The following is a 19899-nucleotide window of genomic DNA, read 5'->3' on the forward strand; positions in this document are numbered from 1 at the left end:
ATCCTGTAGAATGGGAAATTCTGTTTTTTAAACAAGACACACAACCATTATGGAGACCCTGTAATGGGAATGGTGTGTCCTGTAACTGGGTATTTGCAAGCCTTGGAGTTTAGAAAAGTGCCCTTCGTGAGATGCATCAAGTCAATCTGTCTTAAAGATGTTACTTCCAGAAACTGTTCAGAAATGCTGTGGTAAAACTCTCTTTTATACATCTGACTTGTGCCTGTGTAAGTCTTCTTAATCAGATCCTAGTGCTAGTAAAATAAAATACAATTCTTTAGAAGGTTGTTCTGCCTTCAGGGGAAGGGAAATGAAAAACTGGAGAGGGAGTGAGGTAGAACTTGACTCATCTGTAGATTATGCTGGAGGTTCAATCATATATCCTACAGGATCCTATAGGTTTATATCCCACAAACCAGAAGGAATAAGCAACAACTTCCACCTACTGCCTTCTACTAGCAGTAACTAACCAAATTTTCTGGCAATTCCTAAGCTTAAATGGGACCTTGGTTGTTGTCAGTGAGGAGCATGGGTATAGGATAGAGCCACAGAATGTACTGCTGAGTGGTTGGGGTTCATGCAGTATGAACCCCATTAAAAGAAGAAAACAAAAATTCTACACGGGGCTTTTTACAGGGTTAAAGCCTGTGAGGCAGAAGTTTATGGATCACTCTAGTATGGTCCAGATCTGACAAAAAGCAGTGTGTACTCTGAATATGTAGTATATTCTGGGTAGCATGGACAGGAGATTTTCATTTGCATTGTCATTCACTACCTTGAACTTGTCAGTTGCTTTTAAACATACTTAAAAGCAGAGGATTAGGGAGTGACTTCTCTAATCCCATCCCTCACACTCCACAAAGAGCAGTTGCCTAACATGCAATATGTTTGGTTATTATTTGTCTTTGCCCCAAGGGAGTTTCTGTGAAAAGGCTGGAGCAAGTTAGTTTAAAGTCTGCTTGAAGCTGAAGGTAGATATATTTGGCAACCAGACTGGCAGAAGTTTTTGGGACCTTCTTTCAGGCCAGTCACTGGCATAAACCATTCCCTGAGGCTGCCAGAGGAGTAGGGACTGGAATAGACAGGGAATGTAGAAACACAAGTTGTCTTATTTCCATCTAGTTGCCCAGTATTCACTCTTCCCCCATTCCCAGTGCTCCTCAGGTATGGTAACTAACTGAGCCATCTTTGCCATAGACATTTTGCAACATCAGAGAGAAGAAAAAGTCAGATCTTCAGCACAACATTGTCACTATCATAATTAGCCATAATTAAAGGAACAGAATCATATGTGATGCATTTTGATATATAAAAAACCTGTAATGAAGAAAGAGCTATGTTTTATGGAGCAGAACCAACAACACTGTGTGAAAGATCTGATTAAAATATTTGTGTACCTACTGAACAATGTAACCTCTATGATACAGTAATATAATCAGGTTGGGGAAGGTACAACGCATAACACTGCAGACTCATAACTGCAGACTCAGCTTCCTCACAGGATACTGATAGTTGTCAGATTTTTTACTATTACAATTTCAGAAGCCACAAACCTGTTAAATAAGAGCGTTTTAAAATAACACAATAGTAGGCTTCTTTGGGACTCTGCTGCTATATTTAATGTATTAAAAAAAACATTTCTATCCAGCACACCAATTAAGGATAGCAGTATAAGCAGAAGATAACCTGTTTGCCACAAGTTAAATAAGTGTTTTGAAGCTCGTGTCTTGCTGACTTAATCTGAATCATATCAGGACAAATATTTTCACCCTGAGAAGTTATTTACTGGCCTAGAAGGTTCCTATTTCTGAAAGTTTATCACCCGAGTTTCGTGTCACATTAGACCTATGTGTATGCCTGTCATTCACTTAATGTTTTAATTTTTTTTCCAAGAAAAAATATCATGGTTTTCACTTGACCATAAACATCATTACGCATTCATACTCTTATATCCCTAGAAACAGGAGCTAGCCTGGACGCAAGAAATCTTGTCATTCTCCTCCATCCTTGTTTGCTATAGCAAGGATGCTGTTTAAAAAATAAACCAAAACTTATTATGTTTGTTAAAGGTTGGATGGGTTTCTTTTCCTGTCTACATACTTACAGTGATTCTCAGACTTTCAGAGGTCTAATTTTTGGATTTCAATTAGAAAGGATGAAAATCTGGCACAAGACTGAACCATACCCCAAGAGGTAACCACACCCTAATTTAGAAACATGAAACTCAGGGTTGATATTCTTAAGTGTTCCTTATTTCTATGGGAGATTGAACCAAGTCCAGGTAGATACATGAAAACTCTCAAGCCTTAGAAAGGTCTCTGTCTGTCCTAAAAACATTCAACGGTTTCATCAAAATATATTTTACATTTCAAAACTGCACTATAAATTTAATGTCCCTCTAGGGTGCCTGACAATCTCCACTTATGGTATGGGTATGAATTCCTCTTTTTTTTGTTCTTAAGCACTTGTATCACTATTTGACTGAGCTAATCCAATAAAAATGCTAAAATGGTTTCAAACATGTTTCTCTATAGTTCATTTCATGCCCTATTTTACAGCAGGTTATTCTCTAATCTAATTTACATTATTCTGAAATCACAAACTGATTGTAATTATCTTTAAATGGTAATACAAGCTCATTTAAAGGGAACAACAGGTGCTCCAGTGAAAACCTGCTGTAACAGGTCCTTGCAAAGAAGATCATGGGTTTTATGTAATTTTGATGGGAAATATTAAATGAAAATATTTTCATATTTTGTATGTAAAATTCAATGTTTACACCGTATTTTTAAATGTGGGGCAAAAATATTGCTGTTTCAGAATCTTGGGGGGGGGGGTCATTCTGAAGTTTAGAGAATAGCTGAATTATTCATGAATTAGTTCAGCTTGAATAATAAACCAGAAGCATGAGTCTGTCTTCTGCATAAATTGATAGCAGGTTAGTATCTAGCAATGTTTCTATACTTGGAGAGAGAGTTCAAAACATTATTGGTTCTCACTTTCTTGACTCAAAATACTTTTCTTTTGAATTTCTGCTGGATCAGACTTTTTCTTCCTTCTAATCATTCAGGTCTGTGAGGTTTGAAGACTTTCCCTAGACGGGTCTTTTATACTAACATTCTCAACTGTCCTGAAACCTGTTTCTGAAAGTAGGATTTTGCTGTTACATGGAGTTCTGAAGAAAACTCATACAAAAGTTTTTTTTGACACAGGGAATGTTCTTGAGGTTGGAAAGACAAAGTGATCCTCATATATCCCTCTGTCAATATAATAATGAGGTGATACTCAATGATTTTAAAGGTTAGCACATTTGAAGCTTCAAAGGTGAAGAAAACAGATACAAATTTCTGTTCTTGGTCCGCAGGTAATCTGTGATACTTAATGCAATGAGATGTTGTTAAAGCCATGGATTTAGCAAAGTCTTTAATAAAGTCAGACATTTCTGTTGATAATGAGATAGGATTAGGGGTCTTCACATTTCAGAATACAAAGCACCCACTCAGCAGAGAACTAGAAAGAAACTTCTCTTACAGAAGGCAGTTTTATAATTGACTGCAACAGGTTTCCTTGAACTTAGAAAACTCTTGAATGTTTTGACCAGGCTAAATTCTTCAGGATATTGACATGTTGTAGGTAAAGAAAGAACCTTGCATGTTATGATTGCTATAATAATGATAGTAATTGAAATAACTCATTGGTGAACTGAATTCATTGTTGACTGAATGAATTAGCCAATTAATTAGTGAATCTGATTTACCTGACACCCTGACTGACTTTATGTTTTAGTTCAGTATGTGACAACAGTTGTGTAATCTAAGAACTCAGAATTGACATTTAATTACAATGTTTTTAACTCCTGTAGGTAATACCATCATTATCTTATTTTCCCTCTGTAAACTAGGTATTTTCAGCCCTTCTCTTTTCATATGGAAGTCTCTTAGTGTCACTAATATTATTCTTAGAATTCCACTACCTTCTGTACAATGGTGATTTTGGCATTTCTAAAATAATCTACTGTTATTGTATCTGGAAAATCTTATGTCTGATTTTTTTAGATTTTATTTGTACTATCATGAGGATATCTGTCTCAAAATAGGTGTCTAAGATTGTCAATTATTCAGTATCTATTGGAGGTTCTCTCAATTAATAATACTGAGTAAAGTAAATCTTGATGCAATGTTTAAATCTTTGTAGTGCAATAAATTATTCAGTGGCACTATGATTTGGACACAGTACAGTTGACAGTGTTTCATGGCTCATTTGCCCAAGTAATTGTGAGATTTTAGTCATCACTCAAAGATCAAGTGGAGCTTTCTCATTGCAAAGAGGTTAGGTTTTTATGTATGTAACACATAATGGCTCTGATTTAAATGGAGCTCAGGAACACGGGGATCCTGAAGCTGTGTTATGCTCATTAGAGGAATATTAAAAATGCATTAAATAATACTGTGCAGTTGTGAGCTGTGGTTAATTGGTTTGTATGTCTTCAATGCAAAATGTTGTAAAACTGTAGTACAGTAAGGGCTATTTGAAAGTCAGTCTGAAAAAAAGAGGTTTGTTTTTTTAAAAAAAGAACATGAAATACCATTTATTGACAGTTTCCAATTATGTCTGGTGACCTCAACTAACTTTTCAGCTCATGTAGGTCCACATCTTACTCCCTTTTTTTCACTCCTCTTTCAGCTCATGTAGGTCCACATCTTACTCCCTTTTTTTCACTCCTCATTTACTTTTGCTACATTGTTAGCATTACTTAGCAAAATCTACAATTGCATTTTGAAATTTTGAACTTGGGCAAAATGTTTTTTCCAATTTAAAGCAAAGCATCTCTGTATCTCAATAGGTATTTTCCCTGGTCAAATGTACTACAGAAAACTAACCAAAATAAAATTCATACTGACATGTAGCAATTCTTTACTTTCTTGAGCACGACTCCATAGAAGGTTGTTTTTAAGTAAGCAAAGGCTCAGACAGTCAGGCTTTCTGACCACTTGGGCATTCTGCATAGTCTCATTCAAGCCAGTCCTAAAGAATCAAACACAAATATGGTTGGTCTTTCCTAAAGTCAAAGGACTTAACTTACCCGGGCATGACAGCCTTGCAATTGGGCGCAAATATAGCAAACACGGTAACCTCTGAGCTTGCTTTCAGCGATACACTGATGACAGATTAGCACAGGCCTCTGATACCAACTAGCATGCACACACCCTGCTGAAGCCCATGACTGGATATGTTTGCATGTGTTTCAATTGATCTCTCCCAGTTTAAGGACAGTCTCTTGTTTCGGTCCTGTATCAATAAAGGTGGGTTGTAGAACCCAAGATAAATATTTTAAAGCATGTTTCAGATCTCTTCACTTTTTCTGTTACCAGTGGCCACCAAACTGACTGATACAGAAACCTGGGCTGGATTTTTTTATCCACATTCAGTATGTGTTTCCTTGATTGTTCGAATAACTCTGAACAGCCATCACTTTCCCAAAAGTCCAACACCACATGAATACCTAATGAGCTAAGCTACTGTTGTGGTTTAACCCCAGCCAGCAACTACACACAACACAGCTGCTCACTCGCCTCCTTCACAGTGGGATGGGGGAGAAAATCAGAAGGGTAAAAGCAAGAAAACTCATGGGATGAGATAAAGGCAGTTTAATAGGTAAAGCAAAAGCTGCACACACAAGCAAAGTGAAACAAGGAATTCATTCACTGCTTCCCATGGGCAGGCAGGTGTTCAGCCATCTCCAGGAAAGCAGGGCTCCGTCACCCGTAACAGTTACTTGGGAAGACAAACACCATCGCTCCAAATGTCCCCCTCTTCCTCCTTCTTCCCCCAGTTGTATGTGCTGAGCATGACGTTGTATGGTCTGGACCACCCCTTGGGTCAGTGGGGGTCCGCTGTCCCAGCTGTGTCCCCTCCCAACTCCTTGTGCCCCCCCAGCCTGCTCGCTGGTGGCGTGGGGGGAGAAGCAGAAAAGGCCTCGGCTCTGTGTGAGCACTGCTCAGCAATAACGAAAACATCCCTGTGTTATCAACGCTGTTTTCAGCACAAATCCAAAACATAGCCCCGTACTAGCTACTATGAAGAAAATTAACTCAATCCCAGCTAAAACCAGCACCAGCTACCTATAGTACCATAGTTACTGAAATGCAGCCTTTCTTGCTAATACCCACATACGTCATACCTCTGAGGTGTAAAGCGTGTTTCTCTTCATTAGGCCTTCCCATCAAAATTTCTGTTTTAAGAAGCAAACAGAAGATAATCTGTGACTACTAAAAAAATTTTGGTGGTAGATCTTTTCCATTGCTCATTGGGAAATGCTAAGCAAAAGCACTTCTTACATCACCTAATCTCCTGCCAGGAGCACCGCTGTGCTCAGTTGAACTGTTTGTCAGATCTATGGATGCTAAAGCTATGCGTATATTTCTAATACTCAGCTGTTGAACAGTCATTGTGCCTCAGGTAACTATGTATGCAGTGGATTTGTAAAGCCAGTTTCTTTTCTGTTCTTCCAGTTATTTCTACAGCAAAAGGGGTTTTATTCTTGTGTGATTTATATAGAATAGCTAAAGGTAAATTTATTATCGGTTTATGGTTACCTGAGACACTTCACTGAGTTTTTCTCTTGCTTTGATTCATTAGCAAATGATTTATTGAAGGAAAAAAACTTATAATACCCTTTCTAGTGACAAAACTGATTTAAAAGATGACAAAAAGAAGAATATAATAGTACATAGAGCAGTTTGAAATGATGAATCACTGTAGCCAAAACATTTGATGTGCAGCATTCCACTGTATATAAAAAGTTATAGGAATATATTGGCATGGTAGAAATAGAAAGATCAGAATAAAGGAATGAGTATTTCATTTTCATCTCTACTATTTTTGTTTTTCAGCACACATTTTAAATTCTGACTAGTGACTTTTTATTACTGTTGTGATATTGATCAGTCAATCACTATGTTACTTCATACACAAGCAAGAATAAAATAATCTACTTTTCCTATTGTTGGCTTATTAATATTGCTATTCCTTGTGAAAAGAAAGAAATGCAGCTCAGGTTTTTTTCGTCTTTTGCTTGCACGATTACAATCCGTAGCTATGTTAAACTGGCTTCAGGCTACAAGATAATCATGTCTAGATAGAGTAAGATTCTTTAGGGAGTTAGAACATGAGATGAAAAATTCTCTGCAGATTAGAAAACATATTTGGCAAGAAAGATTTACATTACAAGTCTCATTCATGCTACGTAGCGTAACTGCACAAACAGTTTAAATCTGGAATTATGTTTTTTAAACCTTTAACACAATAAAGACCCTTAGCAGTAAGATTCAGCAGTGATGTTGCAATGGATAACAAAACTGAAGAAAATACAACTGCTGATAAAATCATCAGGCAGATGGGGCTAGCTGTATTGAGGATACGGTATGTGTATTGTACATCTTCACTTAGCAGTTTCTGTTACATTCTAATTATGTCCCCTACAACTTTAAATTAAGAGTAGATTCTTTTAGAACTGATAGGTTTTCCCATTGCCTTGCATGTGATGTGAAGATGCAGTTACTTATCAAAGAAGGAGCATCCTATGAAGCAACCTGCCAATATATATTTATTGTCATAGTTTTTTCAGTTTGCTCTAACGCAGAGGCATAGGTGCTGTGGTGCCAGTTTCTGCAAGCTGAAGATTTGGCCAGGATTTTTTAGAAAGCAAAGCCCAGCACAAGTTTTTTTACGTGACTGCACCATTCAGGCATATTTTTACCATGAGGGATTTGTAGGATTTATTTGAACTTGAATTGTCTCATCTCACATGTACCTAAGCTACCTTATGCAAAGGTAGCTTGCTTGTCATTGTCATCTTGTTCCCCTTTGTTCACTGTTCATGCATATATAGTCCCTCTCAACAGTTCTTTTGGACACCATCTTATCTTGCATTCGCAGAAATGCTGGTGACTTGGGTTGGTTTTTAACGAGCTGCATTTAGGTATAGTACAGACTTTTGTTATGTGTTTAGATGTCAGGTTACAGGTCAGATGCTTACTGACGTGTTTCTTATATGGCCTTTCTCATCCACCTATATGGCTAAAACTCTTGCCAGGCTTTCACCTTTCCTGTCTTGATGACTCCAGTATCTTCTTCCTTCATGGACGTGGTCTGATCCCATCTGTGGCTATTCACAATGCTTCTGTTAAAAATGTTCTCCCAGTTCCTTGACAGCTTCTTTCTTTGCATCTTTCCTCCAGCCTCCCCATTCTGTTCTGCATCAGACATACCCAGCTTGCCCCTACTTTAAAACTACAAATTATCTCTCTTCTACTAGCAGTATGCTGGATAGAGTTTTAGATATTTAGAACTTTCTGACAAGAGCTTCCCCCAAACCCCCAAAGCAATTTCACTCTCTCATTTTAGATCCCTTCTTAAAACCAGCTGTTGCTAAAGGAAACTCTTGCAAAAAATAGGCTTCTGCTGAGCTGCATCTAAAGCTTTTCCTGAGCATTTAGATAGTGTCTTGTGGAGTAATTACTCTGTAAAGTCCTTAGGAGAGGGCTCCTTTTTTCCCCTCTACATTTAAACAGCAGCTAGTTCAAGAATGTCCCAATCCCAAAGCAGCTAGAGAGCAGCTTTATAAATAAATTCACTGGAAACTTCCAGCAGTACCCACACAGACAATGTGCTTTCCAAACTCCTTTCCTCAATGCATGGCAATAAAAGGTTAGTAGCAGCAGAACTGTGGTAGTGAAAAACCTGGTCCTTTTACATATGGAGATTCTTCCCCCTTTTTTCACACAGGCAAGCTTTAATTCAGTCCAGCTTCAAAAATGTAAGGACAGCCCAATGCTCAGAATCATTAAAGCCTTGCAGAGATTTTGTTTCTGTTCTTCAGTGTCTGTTATTTTCTTTAATTTTTTTGTCAGCCTAAAGTTTATTTTGCATTGTTGTACTGAGATTTTATGTGGTCTACTTGCCAATTCATACTGGAAATTACGTAGTTAAAGCTCAGTTTCACAGATGATTCTTACTTCAGCAAGTCAACTATTTATGTGGTATCTCCTCTACTGTGTAATGACAGCATTGTATGTAGCATTTTTTAGAGATGAGGCAGTAAGTGCCAGACTTGCATTACCTGGTGTCATGGTTTAACCCCAGCCAGCAACTAAGCACCACGCAGCCGCTCACTCACTACCCCCCCATCCAGTGGGATGGGGGAGAAAATCAGGAAAAGAAGTAAAACTCGTGGGTTGAGATAAGAATGGTTTAATAGAACAGAAAAGAAGAAACTAATAATGATAATGATAACACTAATAAAATGACAACAGTAGTAATAAAAGGATTGAAATGTACAAATGATGTGCAGGGCAATTGCTCACCACCCGTCGACCGACACCCAGGCAGTCCCCAAGCGGCGATTCCCTGCCCCCCCCTTCCCAGTTCCTAAACTAGATGGGACGTCCCATGGTATGGAATACACCGTTGGCCAGTTTGGGTCAGGTGCCCTGGCTGGGCATGAAAAGCTGAAAAATCCTTGACTATAGTCTAAACACTACTGAGCAACAACTGAAAACATCAGTGTTATCAACATTCTTCACATACTGAACTCAAAACATAGCACTGTACCAGCTACTAGGAAGACAGTTAACTCCATCCCAGCTGAAACCAGGACACCTGGAAAATTCTGAATTCTCCTGTGTTTCATTACATTACCAGTTTTTTCTTTTCCTGTTGAAGTGGCAAAATACCTGCTCTAGCTTGAAGGGCTCTTCCCCACACTTTCAATAAAACATATGTTTGGGTGTAGAAAATGTCAGCTCTCCTGCGCAAAGCTAATCTGAGTTTCATTCTCCTGTTGTACTATTGTATTAATGTTCCAAATCCATGACCAAATCAGTTATTCACAAGTATTATTTGCAGTGCTGAACCATTGCTAAGTCCAACTTAGAAGTCTTCAGCGACTGTTTATTACTGATCAATTTACTTGCCATTTCTTTCTAAATGTTCATATATTGTTTCTAATGTTTCTAATCATCTAGTTTCTGAGTGCACAAATAAATTGCTGAATTTGCATATTTATTCATGACAATAGGAAGTTGATAAGGAGGCAGGGCAACCCCAAATCAACTCTCTGCTCTGTATTGATTGTATGTAGCTCCTTGAACAGTCATATATTCCTAGATGCCAAAAAAGACATGGTTTAGGATGCTTTGTCACCTAGCAGGATCCACAGCTTCAAGTTACCTATACAAAGCTAGAGGCACAGAGGGGAAAAGAATTAGACTTCAAAGTGTAGGCTCAAGCTCAGGCTTCCATCACCCAGGATGAGGACCCAAATCACCTGATACCACATCACACTTTCACATTCGTGCACTTTCCAGCTCTTTAGTTTAATGAATAATGGCAAATGATAAGCAAGGTGGAGCAGCTTCTAGGCACTGGGAACCTAGAGTCTCTCTTTGGCATGCTCATAGTATCTAGGAAAAATGAAGGTGAATGAGGTGAAGGAGGGGTTTGAATCTGAGGCTCACATGTCTTGCTCTATTAGAGTTGAATGAAAAGGGACTGCGAAGTGGAACCACCTCTTTTTCATTCAGCTTTGGGTTTTGTGAGGGCCAGGTCTCAGCATCTCTCTAACAGACGTCACTGGCAAGACAGGTCATTCACTAGTTTGTGAATCCCAAAGGTTCTTTAGACAAGCAGTACGTCCATTATATAGTGCTGGACAAGCCCCCCAAAAAAGACCTGTTGGGAGTTAAGAGGCTTTATGGATGAAAATTAAGTGTACTAAGACTCTAAGGCAGCAGCTCTGAGGATTCAGATTTCCAACGTAAGTAGAAGTCTCCTATCTAAACCCTTTCATAGATCTGTGCCTCATTCTTTTTGTTCCATAGAATACTACTTGCTGATTCATTTTGGGAAAATAAAAGAACACTATCTCAAGTGGCTAATACAATATTCTAAATGGTGCACAGTTCACGGTATACATGCAAAATCCAGACATATACAGAAAATAGCAGTTACTTTGTAACATTCGTTATCAGAGAAGTATCACATAGAAATTGGAGATAAAGGTCCCATAAGGGGCAACCACTTTCCAAAAAAACTTAAAATATAGATCAAAAACAAGAATTTAAAAAGTATATGAAATATACAAAAATTACTTTGTAGGTGTATTTTAAAGTTAAGATTTTCAAAGCCACATTGGAAATTAGGGTTACATTGATTTGCAACTCAGCTTCTCTTTATGCAGCCTTGAAGATCTCAGTTCTGATATTCTAAAAGAATAAAAAATAAAATTTAGCATTCTAGATTAGTACAAAAGTAAAGTAAAAAAGATGATTTCACAGACAGGGATCCAAAAGATCGAACTATCATCCTACTAAACAGATTCAGAGCTCCTAATATTGTTAACTTGATTTGAGTCAATAGCCTACTCTATGTCAACAGTGAGCACTGGGTTGCATTCTAGTGGGACAGGAACATTCTGGAGGAAATTCAGTCTCACTGACACTTTGTCTTATTTACAACTTTTTAACAGATATTTTAATATATTTTTTTTAACATATATTAAGTGGATTGTTGAAGATGAATAAAGCAATCAGATTTGCTGAAACTTGGTGGATGTAAACTTGCTAAAAATAACCTAAATGTATCAAATGAAATTACACCAGCCCTAAAAAATCAATAAGACTATTTTTTTCAATTCTAGTTTGTAATAGCAATAGAGGCATCAGTGCAGAGTATTTCCTTGGGATTAATCTCCTGCTGTCATTGGGGTATGCTTTCCTCATTGGATTTCCATTAAGAACAGTTATGTTGTGTAGTACTGGATGATGTTTAATATCGAGAGCTCAGGTAACCAGCTGAGATCCAACTTTTCAATATGTAGTGGAAAAGTCACACTACATCATCAACTAGTACTCTAAAGAGAGTTATTAACATTTCTCATAGACAAATAGCTTTATTTTTAAAATTTGACTATATATTAGAGTGTGTGACCTGAATAATCTCTGTCACTGAAAACAATGATAAAGTCACAGTGAAATTTTTTAATAATAAAAAGTTACAAGCTGGAATACACAGGGTTGGACTCTGATCTCAGTTTTACCAGTCTAAAATGCAGATTAACTCCTGTGATTTAGAATTGGAATTTCTCTTAGTTCTGATCTGTAAAACTGAGAACAGGATCTGATGTCATGTACAGGATAACAAAAGCAATTTTATTTAAAATGTAACTTTAAAAAAATACTAAACACATGACATAGCTTGTGATATATCTAGAGAAATACAGTAAAGGTAAATTCCAATTATTTTAGTGGATGTGAAAATATATCCAGTATTACAATGAATATATTAAATTATTTTCCTGAGAGCAAACTCTTGGCTGGTATAAACTGCTATAGTTCTGTTAATTTTACAAACATCAGAGAACTTACTCCTGTTCGGAACTGCCCTTTGATTTCTAGTTTTCAAAATAGCCTCTAGATGGACTTTTTGTGTAGTTTGGAGAAGATAATGAGAAATCAAATTCTGAGATGACTAGAAAATTATAATTGAAAATGAAATAAAATTTTCTGTTTTAAAGTTATTTAAAGATACTTTAAAGTTATTTAAAGTTATTTAAAGTGAAGGGAGGTTTGCATTTTGTATGGCTGTGTCTAGTAAGAAATCACTGATAAACGGTGATTAATGATCATTTCAATGTATTACCTTCATTAAAAATATACAGCTTTTAAAGAAAAGATAAACCAGTGCATTTTAAAAGTTAATTTGCAATAGGAAATTATTTCTCTGCATGTTTTCATATGTGTTAGATGGAGGAGGTACAAGTACAGATTCTTGTGGTTTATTTAAGCCAGCAGTTTCGCATATAATCCAAATGTATGTCTGCACTTAGTTGGGTTTACGTTTGAAAAATTGGACCTTTGCCATTTTAGCATTACCAAAACTTATTAAGTAGTTCATGAATTTTTTTAAAAAAAGAAAGTATAATATTCTGAGTTTGTGGTTCTCTTTTCTCTGGTGGATGAGGGTTAAGACCTCAGTGGTTAAATCAGCACCATTGTTTAGTCTGATCTTCAGTTTTATTTGCCTTTTCAGTGCAGGCAAAAATTGAATGATATGTGAATTAAGACCAAGTTCTGTCAGTCTTCAACTGTACTAAAATTTATGGCAAATTTAGACCTCCTGTGTCCATGAAAGACTCCTGAATCAAATTTTGTCCAGTTCATCTGCAACTTTGTACAGACAGTAAGCAGAGACATATTGAAAATATTTAGCAATGTATAAGAAACAAGGCTAAAGACCAGGATGATGTCTACACTGGGTATTTAAAGAATTATCATGACTAAATTTGCCAGATAGTCAAAACTTAATTTTATTTATTATTTTAAAATATTTTTAACTGAGTCAGAAGAGTATCTCTGGTCAAAACGGCAAGCAGGTTGGGCAATTATTCCTAAAAGGCATGTGTATGTTCACTTCCATTACTGTTGACTTTTGAGACAATTGCAAATCAGGATAGCAGCACCACAGTCAGTTTTTGAAGAACTCATTCCTTAAAGCAGACATATTTGTGCTCAGGATAAAAAGACTAACTTCACTGCAGGGTCTTGAATCATTATTTTTTGGGAATGGAGAGAAAGTGAGCTCATCAATCAAGGAGACCCACAGCTGCATAAATTGTTTTAGAACAACTGGTGGCTAACTGTTTGCTAGGCAGCTTATGTAAAGACAGACACAAATACTTAGGACCATTGGGGAATTCTGTGGTGAACTAACTGCTTCCCTCTTAATGTAATAAGGTTACTATACTTCAGAAAAACCACAGCGTGGTAAAGTATCTGAAAACAATTTGTAATTAACTCTCAGGCTGTTTGTTTATTAGCCCTTTATCTGTCACTCAGATCTTCTGTACTTATGTGACTTCAGAAACATCTTAGGAGTATAGTTGAGGGCAAAACGTGGCTAGGTATGTGAATGCGTGTAGCCCTGTTTAAATGATTTTTTTAAAGTCTGTAGTTAGAAGAGCATAGTTACCAATTTACGTGTTGTGATTATGGAAAAGGTATTGAATGCAATGGAGTTTTTTAATAAATAGATTGGAAATGTACAAAAATTTAAAAATCAACTAGAAGTTCTAACAAGTGAATTCCTTTTTTCAAGGTATTTCAAGATTCTTGTTAGAATACACATCTCAGATGGCATTACCTAGTTATATAAACCGATAACATTTCCTGTTGAAACTAGCGAGGATTTAACAGTGCATTTTAAAGTGTGACTTTATTGCCTCACTGTCATTCTGAGTTGTTAAATATCTGTCTCGCTTGGAGACCTTATCTGGAACTTTGAATACAGCTAACATTTAAAAGCTAATAGAATAAAACAATTAATTTAGAAATATTAGAGCAAGCCACAGACCTGATAGTAGAACTGCCTTTGTTTAAATGTTCTACAACATTAGACAAGTTAGTCTTAATAATGTCTTCTTAGGCTTGCATTATCTTTCCTTTTGAAAAATAAACAGCTAAAAGCATTGTCCTCCGCTACCAGCAGATGACAATTATTCAGAAAAGTCTTTGCTTTGGAATTGTCTGTGACATTTCAATACAATACTTGAACAGTTGAATAGGAATTAGAATTTTTATATGATAGCAGTTTATGTTCAGTATTCACACGATATGTTTGTTTAAAAGAAGCTGAAGAGAATAAGAACCTGCTTAGTACTGTAAATTAAGCATGAGTGTTGCATACTCTGTCTGAATACCTGTCTTATCTTTCCCCTGACAGGTTGATAATGTATGGTTTTGTGAAGGCCATGGTACACATTGGCCAGTTGAAAGGATGGGAATTCCACTTCACTGACTGTTTATTTTTTGGATCGCTGATGTCTGCCACAGACCCAGGTAACTGTTTAAAATAAATTACTTTCTCAAAAGTCAGAAGAGTAAATAAGAACATAACAACTGCATGTGCCATAGAAATGTTCAAAGTCTCTGTTCTTGATTTTTTATTCCCATAGCTGTTAAATGTCTGTTCTGATATTCTGATAATCATAAGTCAAACTGGCTCCAGAGATCCCTTGTGTTTGTTTTAGTAACTGGTTTACCTATGTTTAGCTCATGAATTTTATAAATTATATGGGGAACGTAGCTTTCAGATTTGGCCATATAAATATTGGATTTAAGGTATCAGTTTACAATTTGAATGCAGTGTTTCATGATAAATACAACACTAAAAAAATAGATACCAACAGGTTGACTTGAATTCACAGATGCGAGATTTAAAGCCTAAAGTTACAGTAAATTGCCAAGTGTGGGAAACAGACTCAGTGAATTTTGGAATCACAGAACTACAGAATCATTTTGATTTGAAGGGACATCTGGAGGTCTTCTAGTCCAACCTCCTAACTGAAACAGGGCTAACCTCAAAGTTAGCCTAGGTTTCATAGATTTGCCTGGGGTTTGTTACATTGAAAATGTTAGTAAGAGTACTCTGATATTAAAAAGAAAGTACTGCTTTTTGCATCTATGGGACAATAGTGAAGGAGGAGGTGAAAAAAGGATGGTTTTATATGTTATCTACAAAGAGAGAAAGTACAAAGTCTGCAAGGGTACCTTGGATTTTTGCAAAATTTTCAGTTGAGCTGTTACAGGAAGTAGAACAGAAAGCATTTTGTGATGCACATGACATGCTGCATTAGTGTTAACTAGCCTTGAGAAGCTTCTCTGAGAAACTTATGAATAAATCTTTCAAATTCCTGGCTATTAAAAGAAATGACAAAAAGCAACACTGTTCTACAAATTTGTTCCATTTTTTAAACGAACCCTCAATATTTAACAAACGACTTTGAGCTTGTGATTTGTCATTCTATTGGTTTAAAAATACGGTGTAAAACAATTTATTTCTACAAAACTGGTTGTTGCAAGTTGCTGTAAAAGCTGTATCAAATTGTTGTTCCCAAATTAATCCAAGCATCCAATATGCTACCACTTATAAAATCAGCCAACTACTTTAATAAGATTCAGGACATGATTGGAGCCTATCCTCAGAGCAAGAGAGAAAAACAGAAACTGAAAGCACAAAGGAAACCTATGAAAATAAATTGCTTATGGAACAAAAGGTTGCTTCCAAGTACATTTCTTGATTGTGCCATGAATAAGAGCATTGCAGTTGGCTTAGTTTCTTTTCCCATTTTCCAGTCCAACACTATTTAGTTTCACAAATGAACGTGTTCACTTATGAGGGGAAATATGTAAGACAAATGCACTGATTTTGATTATAATAGTATTAAACCACCACTGATTAATCTGGAACAATCTTGAGAAAAAAAAGAGAAGCTCCTCCTGCCCTGGAAGGAATAAGAAGTGACAAGGATTACTTTTCCCAGATTTTTAAATAGGCTTAAAAAGCTAACACTGCAGTTAAGAAAACTGCTTTCAGTGTCACAAACTATCATTGATTAATACTGTTTGTAGTTACTCTTCTGCTTATATAGAGTGTCTGTGCATCTCCAAGAGATTTTTTAATGTTGTCTTGTTCCCTCTCCTATCTATTCACAGTATTCTAAGCTGTTTCATGTTTTTACTAATCTTATATGTAAAATTCAGTCCCTCAAAGACTTAGATAATTTTGAATGAAATTTTTGCTTAATTAAATGGTAGACATTGATGAAAATATTTCATTGTGTTGTAGGATTTGCTAGTGAATTATAATCTCAAGCCATGTAAAAAGCTCATTGGAATTCCAAAATCAGTTAAAACATGTTCCCCTGGAGGACTGATACATACTATAGCATAAAATAATCAGTCTAATGATTTTATATGTAATATCTAGCTTTTTAAAAAAAAGAAATCTCTGGTAAAATGTTGTTAGTGTTATAGAAATAGGATAGAATAATAAATTACTGTCCTAAGATTAAATAATAAATTCCTGTCAGATTTGCTACCTGATTTTTCATTTAATTCTTCACTGTGTAGGATTATAAGCTCATTTTAAAAAAGAGATTTAATTTCCCTTGGCTGTGGAAAGCAATTAAGTCTCAAAAGATGTTAAAAACTGATCTGTTGACTTGACAGAAGTTGTTTTGATTGAGTTCCTTATTTGTAATCGTAAAGATGACTGGTAGATGTTTACATGTTAAATGAAGACTTTTACCAGGGCAGTAAACAAATATATGCCTGCTAAAAGTTGCTGATATTGTTAGGAAGAAGGAAATAATGTCGTAGCACTCTGTAGGTTTTATTTTTGAAGGGTATTTGAAGATCTTTAACATAGAGATTTTCGCATAAAATTAGTTCAGAAAAACTGCTCTTATATGCTATAGGTTCACTTATATAGAAAACTAGCACTTGAACTAAGATTAAGAAATGAATTTATGACTGGATATGCTTGGGACTGTTGCATTATAGACTGTAATCCCTAAATATCTGTGATACATAAGGATGCTTCAAAAAACTCTCAGGTCTCTAGAAAGAAAAGGTAGAAACTTCAGGGACAAAGCAAGGTTACTTTCAAGTGAATCATTCATTTTACAGGAAATATCTCCCACCAATAATTTATCATTTCAGCAGAAAAAGCTTCTCATTTCAAGACTTCAGGTGAGAGGTTTAATTTCTAAGCTATAGAATTTTAAAATTCCCAAATTCTCCCTTCATTAGTCTTTGATTTAAAATGACAGACCAGTATTTATATTTTTATCTTCCTGTTATTTCATCTCTGTAAATGTTGAAAGGGTTTCCCTTGTGTTAGTATTGTTTTTTGATTTCTAATATTACCTGACTCTGGAATTTTTTTGGTGTGATCCTTTCAAAGGGGATGGAGCAGTTCCTCCCTATGTTCTGGTACACGCATCACTCATCAAGAGCAGCAAAGAGACTGTGGAAAAGTTGCTGGTGTGGCGAGTGGAGCCCCCAGCTCTTGGTCTCTGAGCATCAGAGACCTTCAAAATGAAACTGCCTCACATGTGAGTGTGGATAAGGATATTCTGACAACGACTGGCCTCTGTGGTTGAAAGGCAGACACAGCAACAAGCCCCAGCAATAGGCTGCTTCAGGGTACCAGTGGTTGTAATGGAATAAGGTGAATGACAGAACAAAACTGGCACATGAATGAAAAGATTTGACCTCTGCCTTCGCCATCAAAAAATAACTGAAAAGTACAACTTTGGCAGTTTATCTTAGCTGTTGTTATTAACACATTCTGTGCAATGACCTTCCAATCCAAAGACATTTCATGTATCTTTAGCACTTTTTTTTTTTAACTTTTGACATTTCAAGCATAGAAAACAGATTTACCTTCACAAGGTTTGCTGAAGCACAGCTATTCCTGAGCTATATGAACTCCCTTACCTTTGGTCATATGAATAATTACAAGGCTCTTGTCTATTTGAAGTTACTATGGTTACAGCGGAACTGGAGATGTGAGTTGCACTGCTTTTGTTATTGATAAAATTGGATATTTATGAGAAAGAGCAGTTTCTGTTTCTCATAAAATCAAAGGATTTTGCATCAAGAAGCATAATTTATAAATTCAGCACGTTAATACATTTTATACACTGGTTATATAAGAGTGTTTATAAATTTTTTTTAATTAAAATATTTTTATGCTTTCTTCTTATTCACCACTGAACTAATCTGTAAGTGGCGTGACTGATTAGTAGGGAAAGGAGACCGTAATTAAAATTGGAATTGTTATTTTTAGAGAAAAATTTATAGGAAATATAAGTGAGATTTCTCTCATCTCATTTTCTTCCCATTTGATACTGCCCCCCTAAAAGAATTGGGCCCATGAGCTGTGAAAGATATTGATAGTTCTAGTCAGAAGACTGAGGTACAATAATACTAGTACTTTATATGATGGTCTCATTTATTTTCTGACCTTCCTTATTCTTTCCAAACATAACAGCAAAGAAGTATTGGATACAGTTAGCTTAAGAATTGTTGTAGTTTGCTATATTTCAGTTATACATGCTTTTTATGGGAATTAATAACAAGCGAACTTGTTCCTATGTATGTCAAAAGATACCCTTCACAAACCAGCTCCACAGACACTTGTTCTGACTTGGGTACAACCAAAATCATGCTAAGCTTAGCATCTAAAAGATGTTACCTCAAGCTTAGCATCTAAAAGATGTTACCTCAGTCCATGAAGTCAACGAAGAAGTGAATCAGATTTCTGTTGGCACAATTACTGCAAAAATCTTAGATGTTTCACTATTTCATGCTTCCCATTACTGTATTTTTTAATGAAGGTCACAACCTTTTCTGAGTCAGGAGCTCTGATACATGTTATTTCTATTTGTGTCAGTTTTCTACTAACACAAAAGATGTTTGTTTGCTGTCCCCCAATTACCTGTCCTTCTAGTTCTAGTTCTTTACCTATCTCTATCTGTGTCCTCGTATGCTTAGTTTGAAATAAGAGATGAAGAGATGCTGTGTACTTTAATGAAAAGTAGTTTGGTATTTTCATAACACATACTGTATCTAATGAATTATACAAGCCTTTGAGTAGTTACCACACAAAAACCAAGCCCTACTTACTGTTCCTCAAAAGTGCCTTCAGAAAGCCAGAGAGGCCATACGTACTGCAATGTAGTATCTATAATCTTTACTTAGATATGAAAGTTCTCAAATATTAGACATGTTACTATGGTATATGATAGCAAATACTGAATTTTTAAATTAAATTCCTTAAGTTTTAAAGTCATCCATCAGACAAAACATGATGTGACTACTTTGGACAATGATTATTCCTAGAGTATTATCCTATCCAGAGAGTAATTTAAATTAACTTTCTTCCATAGAACAGTATCACATCCCTTTTAATAGGCCCCTTCTGAACTATATGCATAGATTCTCATAATTAATGAAGGCAAATGTGATCTTGAGGAAATTACTAGATGGTGTGTCG

General features: G+C 36.0%; 1 protein-coding gene across 1 annotated transcript in view; it reads left to right on the forward strand.

Moving 5' to 3' along the window:
• The window catches only part of SLC9A9 (solute carrier family 9 member A9), a 224283-nt gene that overhangs the window by 37816 nt on the left and 166568 nt on the right, over window positions 1–19899 (forward strand). Inside the window, exon 5 of the mRNA XM_075031727.1 lies at window positions 14779–14894. Coding sequence (XP_074887828.1) covers window positions 14779–14894 — 116 coding nt within the window. The remainder of the gene's footprint in view (window positions 1–14778; window positions 14895–19899) is intronic.

Source organism: Buteo buteo, chromosome 7 (genome assembly GCF_964188355.1).
Source record: "Buteo buteo chromosome 7, bButBut1.hap1.1, whole genome shotgun sequence".
In the NCBI taxonomy this organism is placed as follows: Eukaryota; Metazoa; Chordata; class Aves; order Accipitriformes; family Accipitridae; genus Buteo; species Buteo buteo.